The sequence below is a fragment of the Mus pahari genome, chromosome 7 (assembly GCF_900095145.1).
Source record: "Mus pahari chromosome 7, PAHARI_EIJ_v1.1, whole genome shotgun sequence".
NCBI lineage: Eukaryota > Metazoa > Chordata > Mammalia > Rodentia > Muridae > Mus > Mus pahari.
In genome coordinates this window covers 48,708,164-48,732,762 of record NC_034596.1, presented here as the reverse complement: position 1 = coordinate 48,732,762, position 24,599 = coordinate 48,708,164, and the positions used below count along the sequence as shown (strand labels likewise).

The 24,599-nt window shown below is 36.9% G+C and overlaps 1 protein-coding gene across 5 annotated transcripts in view; it reads left to right on the top strand.

Annotated features, from left to right (window-relative positions):
* Strn3 (striatin 3) overlaps positions 1-24,599 on the top strand; it is an 81,181-nt gene that overhangs the window by 18,207 nt on the left and 38,375 nt on the right. For 4 of the 5 annotated variants that reach the window (XM_021202644.2, XM_029540822.1, XM_029540824.1 and 1 more), the window contains exons 2-7: positions 12,414-12,517; positions 12,896-12,969; positions 18,696-18,777; positions 19,449-19,622; positions 21,442-21,568; positions 23,488-23,629. In XM_021202644.2, coding sequence (XP_021058303.1) covers positions 12,414-12,517; positions 12,896-12,969; positions 18,696-18,777; positions 19,449-19,622; positions 21,442-21,568; positions 23,488-23,629 — 703 coding nt within the window. The remainder of the gene's footprint in view (positions 1-12,413; positions 12,518-12,895; positions 12,970-18,695; positions 18,778-19,448; positions 19,623-21,441; positions 21,569-23,487; positions 23,630-24,599) is intronic. The other variant, XM_029540823.1, reaches the window with a different exon arrangement.

The following is a 24,599-nucleotide window of genomic DNA, read 5'->3' as shown; positions in this document are numbered from 1 at the left end:
CTGGGCTAATATCCGCTTATCAGTGAGTGCATATCTAGTGACTTCTTTTGTGATTGGGTTACCTCACTAAGGATGATATCCTCCAGATACATCCATTTGTGTCTGCTATTTTTTTAAACACTACATCCTTTTCTTTGTAAGTTAAAGGATCCTCCATGTCAACCCCAGTAATCCCCCATAGCCCTTATGAATAACAGTACCTGCTCCCACAGTGTTCATTTAGAGCTCTACGCTTTGATTTGCTGACATTTCTCTTGGTTCATTGGCCCAGAAAAAGTTGTGCAGAAACTCTTCTTACCACATTTACATTTCTTTCTCTTTATTCCTTCTCTTTCTATTTTTTTCTCCTTTCCCTTTCTGAAATGGAAACTTCTGGTTTCTTTGGAAAGTCAGTTCTTTCGGATGGTATTTTGCTGGGGCAAACACATAAAGAAATGTTTTTCTGAAGCAGACACAGGGGAAAGGATGTTTTTCTAAAGCAAGCATGTGAAAAAGGGCACATGATGGATTTAAAGGGCACATGTGAAAGGACACATGTGGTTTGCCTTATATGTATTGTTGAATTCCATTTGTCATGACTCCATAGAGAAAAATGCACCAGGAAACTTCATGAGAGGTTTCTATGACTTCAGTGGATTTGGGCTGATTGGCAGAGTGATGTCAGCTGATACAAACTGAGTCAAGTGCCAATGCTGACCTGTGAACTAAACTACTGATTTCCTGAAAACACAGATGAGAATTGTTCCAAAAAAACAGTTCTGCTTCCCTGTATCCTAATAACCTTTCTTTTCTGCTACTCTTGGTGGGTGATGGACTAAAAAGAAGGTTAAAAGGTTTTAAAACCCATACTAAAAGTAAGATTTAAGAGGTCAAAACTATACCTTTCCCTTTCCCCATTTTTCCCCTGTTCCTTCTTTTATTCCTTCTCTTTCCTTGAGTGCCTCAAACTTGCTATATAGTTGAGTCTGACCTAATTTATTCCCTTCTGCCTCTGCCTCCCAGGTTCTGAGATTACAGGTGTGTATTCATGGCTCCAAATCCATTCTTTTGAATTGTAATTTCACAGATAAACTCTCATGTTTTCTGAGTATTAGTATTATACTGGTATAGCAGGATAATTTGCCTAAGGTCAATTCTAAGTGTTAGCATTGGAATCTACCATCTGTTTGTAAATCATGTGGTTGTCTGTCTGTCTGTCTAATCTTAGTTACAAGGGGCAGGTTTTCTTTGTTGTTCTGGCTGTCCCAAAACTCGCTTTGGAGATCTGCCTCTCACCCCTCAAGCTAAATCCAGTGTTCTTGTTTCATGTGCTACAGTTTTGTTGCTTCTTTCCCCCTCAGACCCATACTCTGAATTCCCTGGACTACCATGAGGAGGGTTGCTTTTGATAGCAGATCTAGGTCTCTTCTCTTGGTATGCATGCTGTTCTATGAGAACATTTCTTTCACATTGAAGGTGATCAGTCTGGCTTGTGGGTAGTGTGTTTACCAGAGTGCCAGGCTGGGTCCTGGAGGAAGAATTTTATGATGCTGTTCTATAACTTGAGCTCCAGACTGCTTTCTATGAGTTAGACCCCACGTTTTTTTGAGACAGGATTTCTCTGTGTAGCCTTGAGTGTCCTTGAATTCACTCTGTAGACCAGGCTGGCCTCCAACTCACAGAGATCTGCCTGTCTCTGCCTCCTGGCTTCATAGGGTTTTTCTAAATGGCTATTCAAATTATTAAGTATTTGTTAATTCTGAAGGGTTGGTTCAAATTCAGCTGTCAAAGTTATGAGAACAGTGTACTCCATAAAAGTTTAGATTGCTAAGAATTTTAAATTAGTTACCAGTTAGTGATTTGAATATTTTCTTCCTGAGTTATTTAAAAGCAACCCTGTAGCGTGAATTACTGAAAAAATAAAATAAAATAAAATAAGCAATCCATGCTATCTCCTGCAGGGCACTGGGCAGTCCCTTTCCCATCTCGTGGAGACTCTTATCCAGAGCTCTGAAATCTCTCCACTCAGCTCACTAAGTTCCCATGGCGGGTCACTGCCATGCTAGCCTCACACTTCCAAATTCCTGTGACTGTCTGGAGTACCTTTTCTCTGGAACTCAGTTAAGTCGCTGCGTGAAGGAAAACATCAATCTTTGTTTAGAATCAAAAGGCAACACAGTCATTGGGCACAATTAGCATCCTAATAGTAAGCCATTCTAAATTAGGTCCTCCAGTAGCAAATCCCTGGGATCTGTTATCTGAACCGTGGGTCACCACTACCTACATTTTTGCTCCATCCAAAAGTCCAAAAGCAGCCCTGCCTCTGCTGTCCCTCGGTCTGACCCAGAAGTCCTGCCTACTCACCCAATGATTGGTTTCCTAGAAATCTTTATTCATTAGAAGGGTCACTCATGAAACCCTTAGTACCCTCATCCTAAGCAGCCTTACTTGGCGAAGCGGAATTAGCATCAAAATACAAACTACTTGAGGGCTATCTACAACACAACCCCTCACAAAAAAATTAAGTGATTGTTTTGGTTTGAATAGAATAACCGTCCTTAGGCTTACAAATTTGAAGACTTGGTCCCCAGCTGGTAAAGCTGGGAAGGATTAGGAGATGTGGTCTTGGTGGAGGAGGTGTGTCACTGGGGATGGGCTTGAGGTTGTAAAAGACTGCTGGTGTTCTCCCTACTTTGGAATCAAAAAGTAAGCTCCCAGCTGTTCCTGCTGTCATTCCTTTGCTTCATTGTGTAATCTAATCCTCTGAAACGTAAGTTTTACATTGCCTTGGTCTTGGTGTCTTATCACAGCAATTGAAAGGAGCTAAGACAGTGACTTTATTAATTGGTAAGCTATTGCACTTTTAATGAAAAGAATTAGATTTAAACCTTTTCTTGGAGCCGGGCGGTGGTGGTGCACACCTTTAATCCCAGCACTTGGGAGGCAGAGGCAGGCGGATTTCTGAGTTCGAGGCCAGCCTGGTCTACAAAGTGAGTACCAGGACACAGCCAGGGCTACACAGAGAAACCCTGTCTCGAAAAACCTATATATATATACATACCTTTTCTTGGGCCATTCTTGTGGGAAGAATGGAATTTTAGAGACTTAAAGCCTAGAGTATTTTGAAATACCTGTAGTTGCGATGGTTGTGTATCAAGTGAGAGAAACTGTTTTGCAGGGTTTGTAGCTCTGGCTGGCTTGGCACTCTATAGCTCAGACCTCAGATTTCTGGCTCTCCTCATGTCTCATCCTCCCTGGTGCTGTGATTACAGGGGAACACCATCATGGTTCACTTCCTCATTGACTTTCTTAAGGTTAAGTATAGAGATTGTGTTCAGGTTTTAACCCTTTGGAAATTTTAATAGTAGGTTAGTTACATGATTATATCATAGCATAGATTGTAAGTAGTATACCCGGTTTCTAAAACCTACAGTTCTTATTCATGTTCAGATTTTCAAATAAATAAATTCCTTTTTGGTTTTTCTGTATAGCCCTGGCTGCCCTGGAACTCACTCTGTAGACCAGGCTGGCCTCGAACTCAGAAATCTGCCTGCCTCTGCCTCCTGAGTGCTAGGAAAATAAATACATTCTTAATTTCTGTCATGAGTGTTCTGAATTAGTATGCAGTAGAGTAGTAAAGTCTGAAATTAGAAACATGCTTTTTTGGACCAAATTAATTCTCCTTTAATCATAAAAAACAATTTTGCCTTATTTTAAAGTAAAATATCAAAGATAGAATAAGTACTTCTAGGCTAAAGTTGTTAAGAATTGTACATGTTGGGGTGGAGAGACAGCTTAGTGGCTGAGAGTTCTGGCTGCTTTTCCAGAGGACTCAGGTTTAATTCCTAGGAGATCTTACACCCTCTTCTGATATCTTTGGGCAAACGTCCATACATATAAAAGTAAATGCATAAAATTAAAAAAGAAAAACCTTATAAAAGTGAATTGTAAATGTAAGAGTATTCCCATATTTTATAATTGAGAAAACTGAAAACTGTAATTTATGACATTGTTCAACAAGAGGAAAGGTGTTCATCTGAGAATGTAACTCAGTTCATAGAGTGGTGGCTTGCTTAGCATGCGTGAATGGAGCCCAAGGCGGTTCCATCGTCTATATCACATAAAACTGGATGTGTTGCTACACATCTACAATCGTAGTACGTGAGAGATAGAGGCAGGATAAGAAATTTGAGGTCAGCTTGGCCTCTTGAGATCTTGTCTTATAAAAACAACAAAATGGGACCTAAAGAGATGGCCAAATGGTTAGGAGCACTACTGCATTCACCTAATTTTAGTAATGATGAAAAAAAGGACTGGATTCCAATATTTTTGGACTAAAATTGAGCTGGCAAGTATTTTTTATTCTGCTTGCTAATTCAGTTAGTTTTGCTATACTGACGTGGAGCTTGTTAATTCTAATGAGTTAGAATTCTAATTCAGGATAAGCAAGAAGGCTTAGCAAGTAAAAGGTGCTCGCTGCCAAGGCTGATGACATGAGTTGTATACATGCAACCCACATGGTCAAGGAAAGAACCAAGTCCTCCACCAGTTGTCTCCTGACCTTCATGTGTACTCAGTGATATGTGTAGTCTCCATACCCCTGTACACACAAAACAGTATTAAAGAAATATTCTAATTCAGAAATGAAGTTAATGTAGGCTTTTAGATGTGAATGTAATTAAGTCATGATATTGCCAACTCTTCTCTAGATGATTTTTTCCCTGCTATTCATAGATATTTTATCATTTCATAAGTAATAGAGTATACTCTGAACTAAGGTCGTCTAGATTCATGTCTTAATGGTTCCACTGTTTCTCTTGGGAAAAGCAAGAGAAGCTCCTTTAAGTGTACTTCCCTGAACTCTTCTGTAAAGAAAGTGTGGAAAATACACCAACTCATAGGTCTGTTTGTAAGGTATAAATGAGATTTATCCATATATAGTAACAAATATTATAGATGGTTATTACTTTATTATGTATTCTAAATTTTAAAAAGATAAAAAGTTTATAAGATTTTTGTTAAACATTTAAGGGCAAGTCTTACCTGAAGTGACAAGGCTGTTTATAATTTTATTCACATGAAATAAATAGACACTTTTTTAGAAGCATGTATGTGTCTGCGTTACTGCTACAGTTTGCATCAAACAATATGTTAGGTAATACTATATGTGGAATATGCGTTTATAATTTCTAGAACACACATAGTATCAAGGTCTTAGGGGAAGGATTTGAGCATTAATAGTGAATGGCGTATTACATAGCTGAATGCCGTTTTCTCACAGAGGGTCAAGATTTGTAATAATTTTAGGAATCTCCCTTGGTCAGTTGCTAATTTAATTGTTGATTATTAAGTGCTCTTTGAATTTTAAGGAGAATGATTTCCATCTATTAATTTGAATGTAGAAATAGTATTGTTTGTAATCTTGTTTTTATTATACAGTTTGAAGTTAATCTCTCCTTTTATTTGTATTATTGTTTGTTGGAGACATAGTCTTCTTATATAACCTATGCTGGCCTTGAACTCAGGGTGTTTCCATCTTAGCTTCCTGAGAGATGAGATTATACCATTCCCAGACAGAATGAATGTATTTTTACTCTGTTATCTTGTTCTAGACCAGCCAGGGCTACTACCATAGTCAGACTGCCTTGAAAAGAGAAAGAAAATCCATTCTTCAACCAACTATGGTCATGTAAAATGAAGCTGGGAATTTAGAGGCTGATGGTACTTTGATTTATTTTATTTTTAATTATGTGCGCAAGAGTGCAGGTGTCCATGGATGCTAAAATTTGGTTCCCTTAGGACCTGCTGCTCAACATGGGCACTGGAAACTGAACTTGCATTCTCAGGAAAAGCACTGTGCTCTGAATTACTGGGCCACGGAGGGTGATATTGTTTTGATTATTCATTAAACCTTGTTTTAAATAGAAGGGTTAAAAAATAAGATTAAAGTCAGGCAGTGGTGGCACACATCTTTAGTTCCAGCACTCAGAAGACAGAGGCAGGCAGATCCCTGAGTTAAGAGGCCAGCCTGGTCTACAAAGTAAGTTTTAGGACAGCCAGAGAAACCCTGTCTCAAACCAAGAAAAAAAAAAATTCAAGATTTACTTGCTTTTGTATGTTTTTTTCTTAGTATTTCTCTTTTCCCTGGAATTCTTTTCCATCAATAAAATTGGAAAATATTTTAATAAAAAGTCTGTAAGCTATGGAATACAAGATTTTTGTTCATGTATTTTCTTTGAAAAGATAAAAATAGAGTGCCCTCCTTTGAATTGGACACAGACTTTTATTACAACATGATAGATTATACAAAGGTTTGTATGTTCTGCCTCAGAGCACTGAATTTTTGGAATTAGTCATTTGTGTGTGGTTTTTAAAAATAATATCAACTTCATGGTGAATCTCAGTGAAAATATATGGTAGCAGCTTCTCATATGACTGTGGATCATGAAGCAAGATGGTTGGTTTCTAAGGCCTGCCCTAGGGATCCGAATTCTACCAGCAGTCTCACTGAACCTGCTAATTAAAGTATAAAGTATTTCTCTCTCTCCCTCCGTCCCGTCCTCCCTCCCTTCTTCCTTCCCTCCCTCCCTTCTCCCTGCCCCCCTTCTCTCTGTGTGTGTTACCCAGCTTGGCCTCAACCTGGTGGTCCTATGCCTTCGTCTCTTCAGCACATCTTACTGATACATACCACCACAACCATCCTAAGGTTTGAATCTTTTATTTATTATATGTCTCTGTACCTATGTGTATGCACACTCAGGAGGCCAGAAGAGGATGTAGCTGTCCTCATCTATCTCCAGATATTCTCTGACCTTTGAGGTCTCTTCTGAAATTGGGTTTCTCTGGTAGGCTGGAAGCCAGGAAGTCCCAGTAATCCTCCTGTCTCTGCTTCCCTTGGAGCTGGGATTACAGGCATGCTCAAGCTGCCTGACTTGCAACATGCATGTTAGATCCAAACTCTAGTTTTTATAGCTTCATGGCAAGCTCTCTTAAGCATTGAACCATTTTTCTTAGCCCTTGAATCTTGTTTTAGAAAAGGGTACTGGAAAGGGAAACAAGTAATTGTGAATCATTTAGACTGATCCTGCTTGAATCAATATTGAAAGTTTTATGCTGGTGACCTCTAGTGGTTGTCACCAAACATCAGCAAATAGTAAATAGTTCTTTGGCAATCAGATGTTGAATGGTGAATGAATTCAGGAGATATGTAAACTATGGTACCAGATGTTGAAAATCAGGAACAAAGTTGGGTCATACTGAATTATTAACAAAAATTGGATAGATGGAAGCAATTTTGTACATTTTGCTTTGGTAATAGTGAAGTTAACAATTTCCCTTCCTACTTTGTTCATTTGAGTGACAGGGTCTCTTTATGTGCCCCGTCTACCCTGGAACTGTGTGAACCAGGCTGGCCTTGAACTCAGTGCTGGGATTAAAGGCATGCACCACTATGCTTGGCTTACCTTTCTTCTTTTTAGATCAGGGTAGTTAAAAACATCAATTGATGTCAACAGATAAAGAATTTTGCTGGTGCTCAACAATTGTTTTTCTGTTGGGGAAAACATTTCATTGGAGTACTTACTTTGCAAATGTAAAGCTTTGGACTCAAACCTCAGCATTCTAGGTAAAAAGAAATTGGAAGTCTTACCTTCATTGAACCAACCAGACATTCCATTGTAGTGTGCTTTTCCCCGACTTTTATTGAGACAGGTCTTGGTACTTAGCTTCAGGAAGCCTGGAATTCATCATGTGGCTCAGGAAGCTAAACACCCTTCTGCCCCCCCTTAAGCCAGGTATTGGGGTGCACACCATTAATCCCAGTCCTTGGGAGGCAGAGGCAGGCGGATCTCTGTGAGTTTAAGGCCAACATGGTCTACAGAGCAAGTTCCAGGACAGCAAGGGCTCCATTACACAGAGAAACCTTGTCTCTATAAACCTAATAATAATAATAATAATAATAATAACCTTATCTCTGTAAACCTAACAACAACAACAACAACAACAACAATGTTATACAAGGTTGGGCATGCTGATGTACACCTTTAATTAGAGTACTCGGTAAGTTTGAAGCCAGCCAGACTGGTTAGATAGAGTTCTAGACAAGGCAGGGTTATAATAGCCCTTCAAAGAAAGTTACAAATTGTATGTACATAAGGTGCATAAAACATAATTGTAGATTACTTTGGGTGGCGTTGACATTTTTAACTATTAAAATTGTGTTGCATGGACACAGAATGTGTTTATATCCTCTGTAATTTCATTCACCAGTGAAAGTGCAAATCTTTTGTATCCTTGTTTAATTCCTACATATTTTATCCTTTAAAAAAAGTACTTTGTGGGCTGGAGAGGTGGCTCAGTGGTTAAGAGTGCTGACTGCTCTTCCAGAGGTCTTGAACTCAATTCCCAGCAACCACATGGTGGCTCACAGCCATTTGTAATAGGATCCACTGCCCTCTTCAGATGTGTCTGCAGGGAGCAATAGTGTACTTATACATAAATAAATGAATCTTAAAACAACAAAAAAAATACTTTGTGTATGTGAGTGTTAACATGTGTATATGGGTGCCTAAGTCACATATGATTACACACATGCATATGCATACTTATTGGGAGTTTTTCTTAGTGATTCTCCACCTGATTTCATTGAGGCAGGGTCTTTGAACTGAATCCACAGCTAGCTTGTTCAGGGGGATCGAATGTTTTTGTCTCGTTCTATGCCACTAGTATGAAATGCAGCCTTGGCCCTCTCTGAACTCTTAACTTCTGTGTGCTGGTCTAAGTAAACATTTCCCAGAAGATTTTGCCTCAGTGATGCTGATCCCACCCCTGTTTTTGTTTGGTTTTCGTTTTTCAAGATAGGGTTTCTCTGTGTAGCCCTAGCAGTCCTGGAACTCATTGAGCCTCTGCCTTGGGATTAAAGGCATGTGCCACCACTGCCCATCAAAGATTTGTTTTTATTTTGCATATGTGTGTAACTATGTCTAGTTGTGTATATGTGTGTGACTGTGTCTGGTTGTGTATATGTGAGTACAGGTGCTTACAGAGGCCAGAGATTTTAATCCCCCTGGTTTTAATTCCCCTGGAGTTAGGGGCTATTGTGACCTGCCTCACAGGGGTACTGGGAATTGAACTTAGGTCTTCTTGAAGAGCAGTAGGACACTTTAAACCATCTCTATACTTTTAAGTCATCTCTATAGTCCGATGCTGGTCACTTAATCATCTTTAGCTCTAGATTCGTTTTTTTTGTTTTTTTTTGTTTTTTTTTTTAAAGTGATTTCTTTACATAGCTCTGGCTGTTGGGAACTCACTATATAGACCTTAGACATAGATTGTAGACCAGGCTGGCCTGGAACTCAAGGTGACCCGCTTGCTTCCAAGTGCTGGGATTAAAGATTTGTGCCACTGTGCCTATCCAGAACCCAGATTCTTAATTTACAATACTATTAAATGGTCATGATAGAGCCTTTAAGAGACTCAAACTTGTCTCTGCAGCTTGACAAGGCAGCCTCACTTCCATCTTCTGCACTGCTTTCAGCATTTTCTTTTACATTCCCACAATAGCTTACTAATTATTAAGCTCCAATGACTCAATTTTCTAGCCTAAAGACTTTCCACAACCTTCCTAAAAACATGGGTCCGGGCTGTCTCAGCAGTACCTCACTGCCAGTACCAATTTCTGCCTTAGAGTTTCTGTTGCTGGGATGAAACACTATGATAAAAAGCAACTTGGGGAGGAAAGGTTTTTTTTGTTTGTTTGTTGTTTGTTTGCTTTCATCTAACAAATCTCTGGGTCATGCTCTATCACTGAGGTAAGTCAGGGCAGGAGCCTGAAGACAGGCACTGAAGCAGAAGCCATGGAGGAATGTTGATTACTGGCTTACCTCCCACCCCTTCCTCAGTTTGCTCACTGTGGGCTGGGTCCTCCCAAATTAACCGTTATGAAGAAAATGCCCTACCACCTTGCCTATAAGCAGTCTGATAGAGGCACTTACTCAGTTGAAGTTCCACTTCACAAGTATTTAAATACCTCTCTAGCTTTTGTCAAGGATTAAAAACCCAACCAAGACATTTAGCATCTTTTTTCCTTCCCAGTCTGGCCAGAGCTGTTCTTTGTAAATTTTATTTTATTTCTTTAAAGGTTTATTCTATTTGTGTGTGTGTGTGTGTGTGTGTGTGTGTGTGTGTGTGTGTGTGTGTGTGTATGTCTGTCTGTCTTTCTGGAGCTAGAATTAAAAGGAAGTTGTAAGCTTTTTATCTCTTCTGCTTCACTACCAATATCACAAATGGGTACTGAGACCAAACGGGCCCTCTGCAAAAGTCGCATGCACATGTAACCACTGAGCTGTCTCTTTTTACATACAGATATGCAGACATACATTTGGAGATTGATTGAAATTAAAGCTCTTGGTTAATTTGGCTGAATATTGATGGTTTTTGCATGGTGGGTTTGTTAGTCCATTTATTTTCTCTTTTGGTGCCATTACTAAACTGTGAGAATCTCATACATGTTTACTAATAGGTATCTTTTGGTTTTGATGCTATCATATTGTTTTAGTCATTTTTTCATACAATTTCACTGTAGCTCAGAGTGACTTCAAATTTTTAATTCTCCTGCTTCTGTCTCCTTAGTGCTAGGATTACAGGTATGGGGCTGCCACCTCTGACTTGTAAATTTGTTTTTTGAGTTTACATTTAAGTGTTTGTTTGCAGAGATGAGTGCTGCTAGTGGTAAATTATGACCTGTAAGTAACTGGAAGTCCTTTATACTTTACTAAGTGCTAAATATGTTAATTATTTGGTCAAATGTAACCTTCACACTTTCAGTTGGATTAAAAGTAGTAAATAGTTGACTATACTACCAGCTCAAAGTCATCAAGAGAAGACATAAGGCAATTAAGAAAAAGTTATAGGCTTGGGGGGATAGCTTTGTTTGCAAGGTGCTTGTCTTACTAGACTTAGGACCTGTATTCAATCCTCATAATGCACTAGAACAAGACAAGAAAAGGCTAGAGTAATAATGACTGAGTGGTTAGGAGCACCAGCTGTTCTTCTAGAGGACTGGGGTTCAGCCCATAGCTATCACACTGTACATACATGGTGCACAGACATACATGCAGACAAAACAGGGCCTCACAGTATAACTCTGGCTGTCCTGGAACTTGAGATATAGATCAGTCTAGCCTTGAACTCACAGGTTCAAATTTCCGTCCCAAATTCTGGGATTAAAGGCATTCACCATTGAATTTTTTTTAAAGAAGAAACATCCTTTATTATAATGATGATGATGATGAAGAAACATCCTTTATTATAATGATGATGACCATTGAATTTTTTTTAAAGAAGAAACATCCTTCATTATAATGATGATGATGATGAAGAAACATCCTTTATTATAATGATGATGTTGATGATGATGATAATAATAATAATAATAGGGAGGAAGTGGTAACAAAAAGAAATGACACCACAAAACAAATGGTAGCTGAACTATTTGTAATACTCTGAAATTATTTCAAGAATTGAAACACATTTGGAATGGGATGGTAAAATGGAAATGTATAATAGAACATTTTTGGCTGGGCATGGTGGTAGTTGTATGCCTGCAATCCCTGCACTCAGGAGGCAGAGGCAGGTGAGTAAAGTCTGAGGACAGTCTGGTGTTTAAGACCCTGTCTTAAAAGCAAATTTTAATTTTAATTATTTCAGAAAAGATGCTAAGAGATGTTTCTGAAAAAACTTGTTTGTGAATATAATTTTAGTTTTTGTAAATATTATGCTAATTTAAATATATAAATAATATACTTTGATGTTTAGGCCCTTAGTCATTTTACTTTTCCTCTTTATCTCCTCTCCTTGTGGCTGCTTTATTTGTTGTCCTTAGCTCTACCTTAAACCCTACGATCCATTTGTTTTTAGTATTATTTGTTCAATTTTAAACTACTGATCACTCACCAGAGTATGGGTAAAACCCTAGCCTTGGTTCAGTCTTATTTTCAGATCTCTAATTTCTAATTAACTCCTGGGGAAACAAAAACCAGAATCAAGTAGATGTTAGCTCTCTGTCCACCTTGTACAGAGAAATTTCCTCTTTAACCCTCTTTCTCTATGGCTATTCTGTATTCCTATCACCCTCAGATTCTTTAATTATGCTAATTTTTACCCATAGAATTTCTTCCAGGGTTATATAAAGATTAAGCATTAATCTTATTAGAGACTCTAAAGAATCATAAGGAAATGGCCTCTGTGTGGTTATTTTTATTTTCAAAGACATTATGTTATCTGGTAGAAAGTTTGGTTGACCATTTTTATGAGTTTTGTCTTTAGGTTATGCATAAAAATGTTGTATTTCACATTTATTATTTTTCCTGTTTTAATTAGCTGGTTGGTTGGGTTGGTTAAGGAAAAGTGAAATAAATGAGTCTTAATGTTTTTAGGCACGGATTGCATTTTTACAAGGAGAAAGGAAAGGTCAAGAGAACTTGAAGAAGGATTTAGTGAGAAGAATAAAGATGTTAGAGTATGCATTAAAACAAGAAAGGTACGTGGATCTCACTGTTAATGTCACTAGAGCAGAACAGTGCCATCCCCGTTTACATCATTGTACACTTTATTGAACGCTTTTTCACATTTTACTTAGTGTATGGGAAAAGAAACGAAAAAATGAGAAGTAATATATGTTCCCACATATTTCAGATGTTTTTTCCCTCTAATCATAAGTAGAAATTTATCTTCTTACATACCTGTATTTGTTACTTGGGTAATTTTCTTTTGTATATTTTATCTACATAGCTATACGTTTTCAGTGTTTTTAGCAAAAAAAAAAAAAATTTAAGATGGACACATTGCTTTGTTAGTAAGTATAGCAGTACTCAGTTATAAACAAATAATTATTTTTTGCCAATTGTTAAATTTTCAGGGCAAAGTATCACAAATTAAAATATGGCACAGAACTGAACCAAGGTGATTTGAAAATGCCCACCTTTGAATCAGGTAAACTTTATTCTTTTAAAAAAATCCATCTTTATGTAACAGGCATGTATGCTTTATCCTGATTTTGATTTTATAGCATCAGATGAATGATAATTATAAACTGTGAAATTTGATGAAGAATGTTAATAGTATATTTTTATTATTTTAAAATATGTATATGTGTGTACATGAATATTCATGTGTGTGCACTGGAGTGCTGCTGTCCACAGAGTATAGAAGAGGGAATTAAATTCCCTGGAGGTGATGTTACAGAGAGTTGCAAGTTACCCAATGTTGATTCTAGGGATTGACCTTGAATCCTCTGGAAGAACAATAGAGAATCTTATTAACCCATGAACCATCTCTCTAGCCCTTGGTGAAAATACCAAACAAATAAAAATTTGTTTCATCTGCCTCTCAATCCATTTTCTCCAAATTGAAACCTATATAAAATTATCGATATCTTTTTGCTAGTAATTAAAACCAAAACATGGTAAAGTAACTATTTTTTTTAGCTGTAAACAATTTTTGTCCCTCATGTATATATATATGTGTGTATATTTATTTATTTATATTTGGCTGGGTGTGGTGGTATATGCCATGAACTCAGGAGGCAGAGGCAAGGAGATCTCTCTCTAGAGTTCAGGACCAGCTTGTTCTGCACAGTGAGCTCCAGGCCAGCCAGGGCTACATAATAAGTTGCTGTTCCCTCTCCAGTGTTTTTTCATTCATGTATTTATTTTGTGTCGGGGGGGAAGGGCAGTCAGAGGACTGCTTGGTAATTACATCTGTACTTCTCTCATTGTGGGTTTTGGATGAATTTGGCTCAGGTTGTTTGATGTGGCACAAGCTTAAGCTATATTTTTAATACTTAAAAAGGTTTGTCTGGAGAAGTTCTAAGTACCTCACTGTAGTTCTAAGATACTGGAAAGTTAGCTAGATTGGATTTTATAGCAGCCATATAAAATTTAGAGTAGGAAAATTATCTCCAATTAGCTTTCTTCTGTATTAAGTAGTAAATATGAGAATAATAGTTCATAAATGTGTACCCTGGAGCAGACTGGATATAGGAAAATGTTAAGTTTAGTTTAGGTGTCCATATAACTGTATAGAATCTAAAAGAGGAGTATTTTAACATAAGAAGATTCAGGAATCATACTAGCAATTTTCTATTTCTTAAGTATCTGGATCATGGTCATCCCATTTCCCCCTTATTTTAAAGCAGGGATTTGTGTATCCTAGGATTCCTTCAACTCCATAGATATCAGTGGATAACCTTGACCATCTGACTGTCCTGTGTCTACCTTCAGAGTGCTGGAATTACAGATACAGATGAGAATGCCCAATTTTACAGACATTTTTGATGGAGTCGAATAGAAGCCTACAATGTTATTAGTAGCTTGCTCCTAAAGCAACCTTTTTATTTTTTTTAAATTTTAATATGAAAATTTTGTTTCCTTAAGGTTTTTCAAAGTATATATAGTAAGATGGTAAAACTTACATAGGTGTTGATATTAATAGTAATTTTTTTAAAATACTGATTAGATTTTGGTTTAATAATAAGTACTGAGAAGCAGACCTGAATTATTTATTTTTTGGCCGTCCCTGCTTTGGGCTTTTAGCAGCAGAACCTTTTATTTTGTTTGTTACAAACTGAGATTTACATGCCATTCATGGTTCTTGAGTGGTTCTAAAGGCTCATTCTGATTCTAGAGAATACAATCATATTCTCCTCCATAGAGGAGTGAGAGTAAGAACTGAGAATAGCAGTATTTGTCTATGATACTCATCATCTCAGGCTAGAAAGGGCAGAGGATCAGGAGCTCAAGGTCATTTTTTACCAACTATGTCCCTGTCTCAAAAAACCCTTTCCTGCTGGGCATGTGCAGATCTCTGTGAGTTCAAGCCAGCCTGCTACAGAGCTCCAGGAGAGCCAGGGTTATCACATAGAAACCCTGTCTCGAAAAACAAAAAAGAAACAACAGAAAAACCCTTTGCTAAAAAACTAAAAATAAGTCTTAGAAAAATGACAGGTGGAAATATTTTTGTATATATTTACTACCTTTAATTACAGTAAGACTAGTAAATGAGGCTCAAAACATATGTAGGAAAAATGGATTTAAAGATTTTCTTCACTTATTTTCTTTTCCAGTATAGATTTTTCAGAAAATGAACAGAGTTAGAGTTGGTTTTGGTTGTTGCTCCTGGAGTAGAGCTTGTGCTTACCTTAGCTTATTTTATTGCACTAGTTTGTATAAAGCAAGATTGTTAACATGCAATTTGCTCTTACCAATACTTAAAATTGTACCCAGACAAGTATCTTTTATTTATGATATATATAAGTAAAATAATTTTACTTATGAAACATGATAAAAAAACTAAGTAAAATGTTTTTACTGATACAGAAAACTATTCAGAATATTGGATAGAAAACAAAAATGAAGTAAGCAAATATATACCATGCTAAGTAGAAAATTATCTGCATCAAAGTATATTTGTAGATAAATGTTAAATGAAACAATTGGCTTTATAAACTCCTTCAAATCAATGTAAAAAAGAAAATATGATTTAACAGAATTTGGAGATGTTTATACCTCATCATTTTGCATATTTTCTAAACCTGAAAGCAATTGTATTCAAGCATGTAAATAATTTAACTTTTACAAGTTTAGGAAATAGATAATTCAGTAGAAAAGTGGATATGGGGGCTGGTGAAATGGTTCAGTGGTTAAGAGCACTGACTGTTCTTCTGAAGGTCCTGAGTTCAAATCCCAACAACCACATGGTGGCTCACAACCATCCTTAACGAAATCTGATGCCCTCTTCTGGAGTGTCTGAAGACAGCTACATAAAAAGAAAAGTGGATATGGCGCACACCTTTAATCCGAGTACTCAGGAGGCAGAGACAGGCAGATCTCTGAGTTCAGGGTCAGCCTGGTCCACATAATTGGAACTCCAGGAAGCAGAGTCTACACAGAGAGAGATCGTGTCTGAAAAAACAAACAAGAAGGAAAAAGTAGACGTGATATGTTATTATTCAAGAAGTATAGGCAAAGATATGAGTGAAATACAGTTTAGCATTATGAGAGTGACAGAGAAGGAGTGTCAAATGCTGAAGAGGCTTTAGAGTTAGCAGGATGTATTTGTGCATGTTGATGGTAGGGTTGTTAATAATGCAGAGGCCTAAGGTGCCCTTGTGTCTGTAAAGGGAACACAGCATACATACACAGTAACTTGATAGTTCCACCACTTGAAATGTAAACATTTGATCACTGCAGCTTATATAAGAATTGCATATATATGTGTTATATGTGTGTGTTATATATGTGTGTGTATATATGTGTGTGTGTATATATGTCCACATTATGTATGTGTGTGTATGTATGTGTGTGTATGTATACACACGCACACACACACACACACACACACACACACATATATATATATATATATATATATATATATATACACACACACACATACATACATACCCTTGATGATAGTGAAAATCTAGAAGCAACTAGAATATCAGCATTAAAATGGATAAATATGACATATTAGTGGACAGAATGCTGTTTAGCAATAAAAGTAAGTTAGCTAAACTTGACAACATAGGTGTTAAGTTTATAAAGTTGAAAATTGATAGAAATCATTCTGTCACATTTACAAATTAAGTTTTAGAGGTTGAGATGGTGTTAATAATATTTTAGAATAGCTAGTAAGTGGTTAGAGGGAAAGAGTTTCTAAAGCTATTGATGCTTGTTAAGCTAGGTGCTGATTGTTTATTCAAAAATCCATTAAATTATTTTGCTATAACATACTTCAGAATTTTTAACTGTCATAGTGAAATAATAAAAACTCATTTCAGCATAAAGGGGTAATTAAATATTTATATACGTTGTGTAAAATATTATACTTTTATAGTAGTGGTAGGGATGAAACGTAAGCTTCTGTATTTTATGTTAAGTGTTCGATCATTGCAATATACCCCTAACTCTATGTGATTTAAGTGTTAATATAGTTTCTGGAGTATAATAAAGTGTATACATTGGCTCCTATTGTTGAAGTTGAGAATGAGAACCTTAACTACTAATAGTTGTTAACTTTTGGTGATTGGACTTTGAGTAGTCATATTTTTAAAAATGTTTTTCTCTCCAGTTGTTAATTTTAAATGCTATAAAATGAAAAATAAGAGACTATCAGAATTAAGTAATTCTAGAAATTAGAAAATAACTAGTGTTTGAAGAAAGAATAAGAAGAAAATGAGATTGTTATGGTTAGGAAGTAATGGCTACGAAAGATATTATAATATTACCAATAGGTACTAAGTGACTCTAAGGAGTTTGGGAACATAATAGTTGAGAATTAATAATTTCAGTATGGACTGTGAGGAGAACGATTTTTCAAGTGTGTGTCTTTATATTACATTTATTTCGATACTGTGAATCTGTGTGGTGATAATAGTGCCCACAATAGTTCTTAGTTTTTCTATAAGGATAATTTTTGAAAACTTAATTTATCTGAACTTATGCTGCTTACTAAACATGTTTAATTCAATGAGGATTGCACTTAGGGTTTTGTACATGGTAAGCATGTTGCTATATTTAAGCCTGTGGATTCTTCCTTTTTCCTCTTTTGTAAATGTAAAGAGACTAAGATGTGGCTCTTTACCTGTTGTATATACGGTTATGTAATGCTGAGTTGAGTATCGTGACACATGCCTTTAAACCCAGCACTTAGGAGGCTGAAATAGGAGGAGCAATTTGATGCCAGCCTAAATCCGTAAATAAGACTGTCTCAATAAGCAGACAAAAAGCTCCAGAGTAGTAAACCCATTTTCTGGTTTTGTGTGTATAAAAGATATTTATTTCTAAGGTATACATTATAAGGGATCAGTGGAGTGAGGAGGCAAGCATTCACTTTTGGATGTCTGCCTAAAGTCTGTCTCTGACTTGGGCTCTAAGTTCCTCCTCTAGGCTCTTTAAACAGACAGCCTTTGACTACAAGTAAGTAGAATGAGCTACCAATGGCTTTGTCATTCACCTGAAGGAAGTGTTTTTAGGACTCCTCCTGGAGGCGTTGACCATATTCTGAGCTTACTGGAAACCGAGGCCCAGCAGGTCTGCATGTCCTAAGAATAAGTGGCTGCTTGGCTGGCTGCAAACTACTGCCCTAGGACCTAAGCAAAGGCTCTATCCACCACCTGTGTGCCCATCACAGTGATCTAAGTTAGTTAAGCAGCCTGGTTTCCTAGCTGAATCGTTTCATCTTTTGTTCTAAAAAATAAAGTGTGATAGAGACTTTAATGTCTACTGATATAAATTTGAAATGAAATTCTCTCTCTCTCTCTCTCTCTCTCTCTCTCTCTCTCTGTGTGTGTGTGTGTGTGTGTGTGTCCTCAGTATCTGGTGATTATGAATAACATAAGTGATATATATATATATATATATATATATATAAAATCTTAAAGGTATTTGACGCAGCAGAATTCTGTTTTCAAGTCTAGGACTTTTAGTTTTTTTAATCCTGCTAAAGCACATCTGAGGTCTTTTGATTTTTAAAGTAGGTAGAGTACCTGAGTTATTGACCAAACATTTAAAGAAGAAATGATCTGTAGTAAATTGTTAACTTTTTTCTTGTCTTACATAAAATATTTTCATGTGTAAATTTATTTTTGGAAAAAAAAGCCTGAACACTGACAATAAGTTGAAGTAATGTGTGCAAAACTTCCCCTCTTTAATTTCCAGAGGAAACCAAAGATATGGAGGCTCCTCCAGTACCCCAGAACAGCCAACTAACATGGAAGCAAGGCAGACAGCTATTAAGACAGTGAGTAATGATTTCAACTTAAAAAGTTACAGAAGTGCTTATATTGAGTATAAGTAAAAACATGCTTCACTCTACTGTATGGTTTTCATAATGCTGCTTTTAAAGGATCCATTTGTATGTATGTAGGCATGGGCACAGGCATGTGCCACAGCTTCTTTTGGAGATCAGGGTCAGCTTTCAGCATTGATTTTCCTTTCACCTTCGGGTCACAGGCATTGGACTCTGGTAATCAGGCTTGGCTGTAGGTCACTTTACACGCTCAGCCGTTCCTGAAAGATGACATTCTATTTCTCCTCCCCTCCCTTCCCCTCCCCTCCCCTCCCCTCTTGCCTTAATTCATATTTTTAAAAAGATTGTTTTATGTATATGAGTATATATATACACATACATACATACATACATACATACATACATACATACATATATCTGAATGTATACTTGTATACCACATATATGCTGACTGCCTACATAAGTCAGAGGAGGGTATAGAATATCCTGGAACTTAAAGTTGACATCGTTCTCTTAGACCTGGTATTAGGCTATAATGAAGCTATTGAGACAAAGAAAAAGTAATTTGTGTGATTGTGGCTTTTTTAAAAATTTTTAATATGATTTGAAGGTGGCAGATGATGACAGTAGTTGAATTTTAGTGTTTCATTTTCTCTTGATAGGTATCTTCAGGAAGTAGGATATACAGATACAATATTAGATGTACGGTCTCAACGGGTAAGGTCATTACTTGGACTGTCTAATTCAGAGCCAAATGGATCCGTAGAAGCAAAGAATTTAGAACAGATCTTGAATGGTGGTGAATCTCCTAAGCAAAAAGGACAAGAAATCAAAAGGTATGATTTGTATTTGTTGATTAACATCATTTAACTTAGGGAAATCAAAATCAGTGACTTTTCATTGGGAGTCTCATTTTTGCTATATTTTCTATAGTTGCATTTATTGTTAGATATTAAATGAATCTATGAAAGCCACTTTTTTATATATAGACTTAATAAAATAGATTATTGTTATTAGCTGTTTTTAAATACTTGAAAACATTTTAACAGATTAAAGATACTTTTTTGCTACATAAGAAATTTATAAGATGGATTGGTACCTCTCAAGTTCAGGAACCCTAACTAGATATGAGAAGGGAATGAAGAAATTACAGACATTGGACACATATACACAGAAAAACTGGGATGGCTTCCTGGACTCTCTGATGGAGAAGTACAGCACCCAGAAAGCTTAATGTGTTTATTATATAAAACTGAACAAGGAAGTGGGGTTTCTGGTGTGCAGTTGAATCAAGGAGGTTAGCTAATCTTGGTAAGGAGCAGTCCCCACAGGGGAGCAGTCTTCAGGACTTTCATTTCTGGGTTTGGGGGTTAGAAAGCTACTATGGGCATTTCTACACAAACTGTCAGCGTTCACAACTGGATCAGAGGAAGGTTTTGGTACCACACTGAGCCTCATCCTGTAAAGGATTTGTAACCCCCATGGGGCTGAGGTTTAGTCTTTTGACATCACTCCGGTCTTTTTTTTTTGTTTTGTTTTTCTTTTTGTTTTATTTTTGAGACAAGGTTCTTTAGGTGGCCCTGGCTAGCCTGTAACTCACAGATCTTCCTGCTTCTGCCACCCAGCCACTTGGTTGACCAAAGGCATGCATATGACCACACGAAGCCTGACCAGCTCATGTCAACAATACACATCTACTTAGAACTTCCTCTGCTCCCCAGAGTGGTATATCTTGTGTAATATATGTTTTATAATTTTAAATATGGGCAGTTTTAATAAATGAGCTTTTGCGTTTTACTGTTTAGTCTTCCAATAAAGTATAAGTGGTTGTAATTATAAAAAAAATTCCGAAATTGCTTTTTAAATATTTTCAGAAATAATAGCATGTTTGATCATTTAATCTTAGTAGATTATTTTTCTTTTTAAAGACTTATTTTTAATTATGCTGGTATGTGCGTGCGTACATGTGTGTGTTGAGAGGTTATGTGCATGTAAATTGTAAGTGCGTGCAGAGGCTCAAAGAAGGCATTATATATCCATTAGAGCTAAAGTTTCATACCATTGTAAGGCATCTGATGTGGGTGTTGGGACCCAAACTCAGGTCTCCTGAAAGATCTCTTACCTATAGCCTTACCTGCTGAGGCATTTTCAGTCCCGAGATTTTATTTTCTTACAGCATTTACCTAAAATGTTTTAGACAAAAGCTTTGGATGAAACTTATTAAACACAGAAAAATCCTTATTTTAATTATAGAGCACAAATAATCTTTAAAGATACTCTAGAATAAAAGTTTTAGGCAATAATTAGGGTGTCTTGAGCCAGGACTCTATTGGAAAAGGAGGATCGGGAGTTAAAAGTTATTTTCATCAACATAATGAGTTGAGACTATTCTGAACTATGTAATATCTTGTCTCACATCAACAAAAAATTAGGTTGTGTTTGAATTGCAGATGCCACCTTCAAGTAGTTTTAAACTAGGAATTAGAAGGATCAGAGTGTGGATTATTGATTTAACACTTGTCTAGCATGTGTGACATCCTGGGTTCAATTTGTAGTATCACTAGATAAAAAGAAGGATAGAGGAATGAGGAAGCAGGAAGAAATACCAGAGTCAATCTTTGAAATAGTTGGAATCATCTTTTCTCTTTTCTACAGGCCCCCTGGTGATGTTCTTGAGACATTCAATTTCTTAGAAAATGCCGATGACAGTGATGAAGAAGAAAATGACATGATTGAGGGCATCCCAGAAGGAAAAGACAAACTTCGGATCCATAAGCACAAAGTAGGAGATTTACAATATTCCTCCACACAGTGATTTCAACAGTAATTATTTTAGTTGTCCTTGAAAGGTTTATAATAACTGCCAGCTCTTACTCTGTTCATGTACATATGGCAGGAATTATGATTTCACGTGTTACTCACTAAATGATCTGAGAGAAGGTCTGTTGTTAAAAGTTTTTGTCCAGTGGCTTGAAGCTTTTTGTTTTTTTTAAGTAGCACTCTGTCTTATTCAGGTTTTCTATTCCTACACAAAACATCATAACCAAGAAGCAAGTTGGGGAGGAAAGGGTTTATTCATCTTACACTTCCATACTGCTGTTCATCACCAAAGGAAGTCAGGACTGGAACTCAAGCAGGTCAGGAAGCAGGAGCTGAAGCAGAGGCCATGGAGGGATGTTCCTTACTGGCTTGCTTCCCCTGGCTTGCTCAGCTTGCTTTCTTGCCTGGGAAGGCACCACCCACAGTGGGCTAGGCCCTCCCCCTTGATTACTAATTGAGAAAATGCCTTACAGCTGGATCTCATGGAGGCTCAGCTGAGGCCCCTTTCTCTATAACTCCAGCTTGTTTCAAGTTGACACACAAAACCAGCCAGTACACATTCCTTAATTCTATCCCAATTTGGGGTCACACTGAAGTTTATCTTTCCATGTACAGTATCATATGGGAGAAAAATGAACAGAAACCATGGTGTAGATGCTCCCACCTTGGATGAGAGTCTGATGTATGGGTTGTCAGTATGTGCCAGCATTCTGGCTATTTGGTAAGGATTAATAAAAAATTACTTTTCCTCATACTCTAAGAAGTAGACTTGATGTATTGTAGCAGTAGATGGGGAGTTGATGCTACTGGACCATTTGTACACTATGCCCCATTTTATAGCATCAAAGTAGTACTGTTCAATATTTCAAGTGTTTGTGTAGTTTTGTTTTTTTTTAAATGGCAAGGGCTGAGGTTGTATGTCAGAGTATTTGACTACTATGCACAAATTCCTGCGTTCAGCCTCAGCACCACATAGACTGGATGTGGTGGTGCAGCTCATGAGAGGGAAGGGCAGGAGGATAGAGAGTTTAAGGATGTCATCACCTATATAATGAGTTTAAAGTCATTTGGCTTCTTCATACCCTGTCTATCACAAAAGGAAAAAAGAGTGAGTAAATTCAATTGTAGTACTGGAGATTTTGTAGAAATATGGAAAAAAAAAAGCAAGTGTTTGTCAAAAGCTTCGAGTCTACAAAAGCAGTTTCAACCTTTCTCCAGCTTTTCACAAGTATGATACACTCTGTTGGATAGAGGTTTACTTTTGTGCTATATAATGTGTATGGAGGAGTGTGTATGTGCTAAGGCACGTATGTGGAAGTCAAAGGACAACTTTGTGCACAATTTTCTCCTTCCACCTTTATTTGGTTTATTAGGATAAAATTCAGCTCATCAGGCAGCTGCTTTTCCTGCTGAGCCATGTCAGAAACCTGAGCTTTTTCATTTTCTTACTAGTTTGTTCTGGGACGTAGGTTGTTTTTATTATTTGTTGTGCAACTAATATAAGTTTATTGATGGTTATTCTGTGTTGCTGTGAATCATAGAGCTAGTATACATTTCTCAGTATCTTCAGCCAATTCAGGATAGCTTAGATGATTCTGTGAACCTACTATAAATAAAAAACACTCTTGAGTAGAACTTTGGCCTTTTCCAGCACACTCATCACTTGTGTCAGATGTTACTGTTGATCTTCATACAACAATGTTGAACTGTTTATCTATGTCTAGAGCATAGTTTGAGACTTATCAATCATAGAAAAAAGGATAATTGTGGATCTGAATAATTTGAAAGTAGATCTGTAAGTATTGTTAGGTGGAAATACTAAAGGACCTCTTTAAAATGTAGAATAAAAGTATTAATTATTGACTCATCTTCTCTTTACAGATAGGTAATGAAGGTTTAGCTGCTGACTTAACTGATGATCCTGATACTGAGGAAGCACTGAAAGAATTCGACTTTTTAGTGACTGCAGAAGATGGTGAAGGGGCTGGTGAAGCACGGAGTTCAGGGGATGGTACAGAATGGGGTAAGGGGACAAAGAAGTCTGGGGTGGAGGGAAATCTAGGCTTCTCAGCTCCTTATTACTAAACACTGTGTGGGCTCTGTGTGAATGGTAGCAGGTAAATTAAGAGCAAGGATAAGTGGTATTGATAACGAGCTATTTGGTTCTAGTTTATTGTATTTATTACTAAGATTTTTAGTATGTGGTCTTTTTTTGACATCTGAAGTTGATCTTGAATTGAACTGGTCTGTTGATTTACAAATTTATTTTTTCCCTCTTAACAGATCTTTTTAAAGCAAGAATCATTCATTTTTATTCATACCCATCGTTTAATTTTAGGTAATCAAGACTTTAAGAGAATTCCTTGTATGTTCATATGGTGGTGTTACCTGTTTTAAGTTCTGGGTAGGAATAAAATTGTTAATTCTGACTCATAGCCTAACAATGAGCAAGATTTAGTGAGAATATTACACTTATTGCCTATAGTATTCTCTACGTGAATGTTAGGGCCTAAACTTTGAAAGTGATATATAAAGCTAATAGTAGGCCATCCATAATCAAAAGAAAGAAATGGTCTATCAGTAGTTAAAATGTTTCAAGGTAATAGTTCTGGTTGTGGCAGAACTCAAGTGTATTTATAGAGCTTTTCTGAGGTTTGTTTAATATATATATACATATATATTTGGTGTTGAGAAAAACACACTAACACACTTGGACTTGGACTGGGTGTTGATGGTTCATGCCTTTAGTCCCAGCACTCAGGTCTCTTGAGTTCATGTCTCCTTGGGATTTTCAGGACAGCATGGGGTATACCAAGAGAAATCCTGTCTCAGCAAACCAGAAAACAAACAAACCACATTTCAGAGTTTTTTGTTTGTTGGAACTAGGGAGACAGCATTTATCTTTCAGAGGACCTGCATTTGGTTCCTAGCACATATGATGGGCTTACAGCTAGCTACCTGTAACTCCCATCTTCAGGGATTTTTTTTTTTTT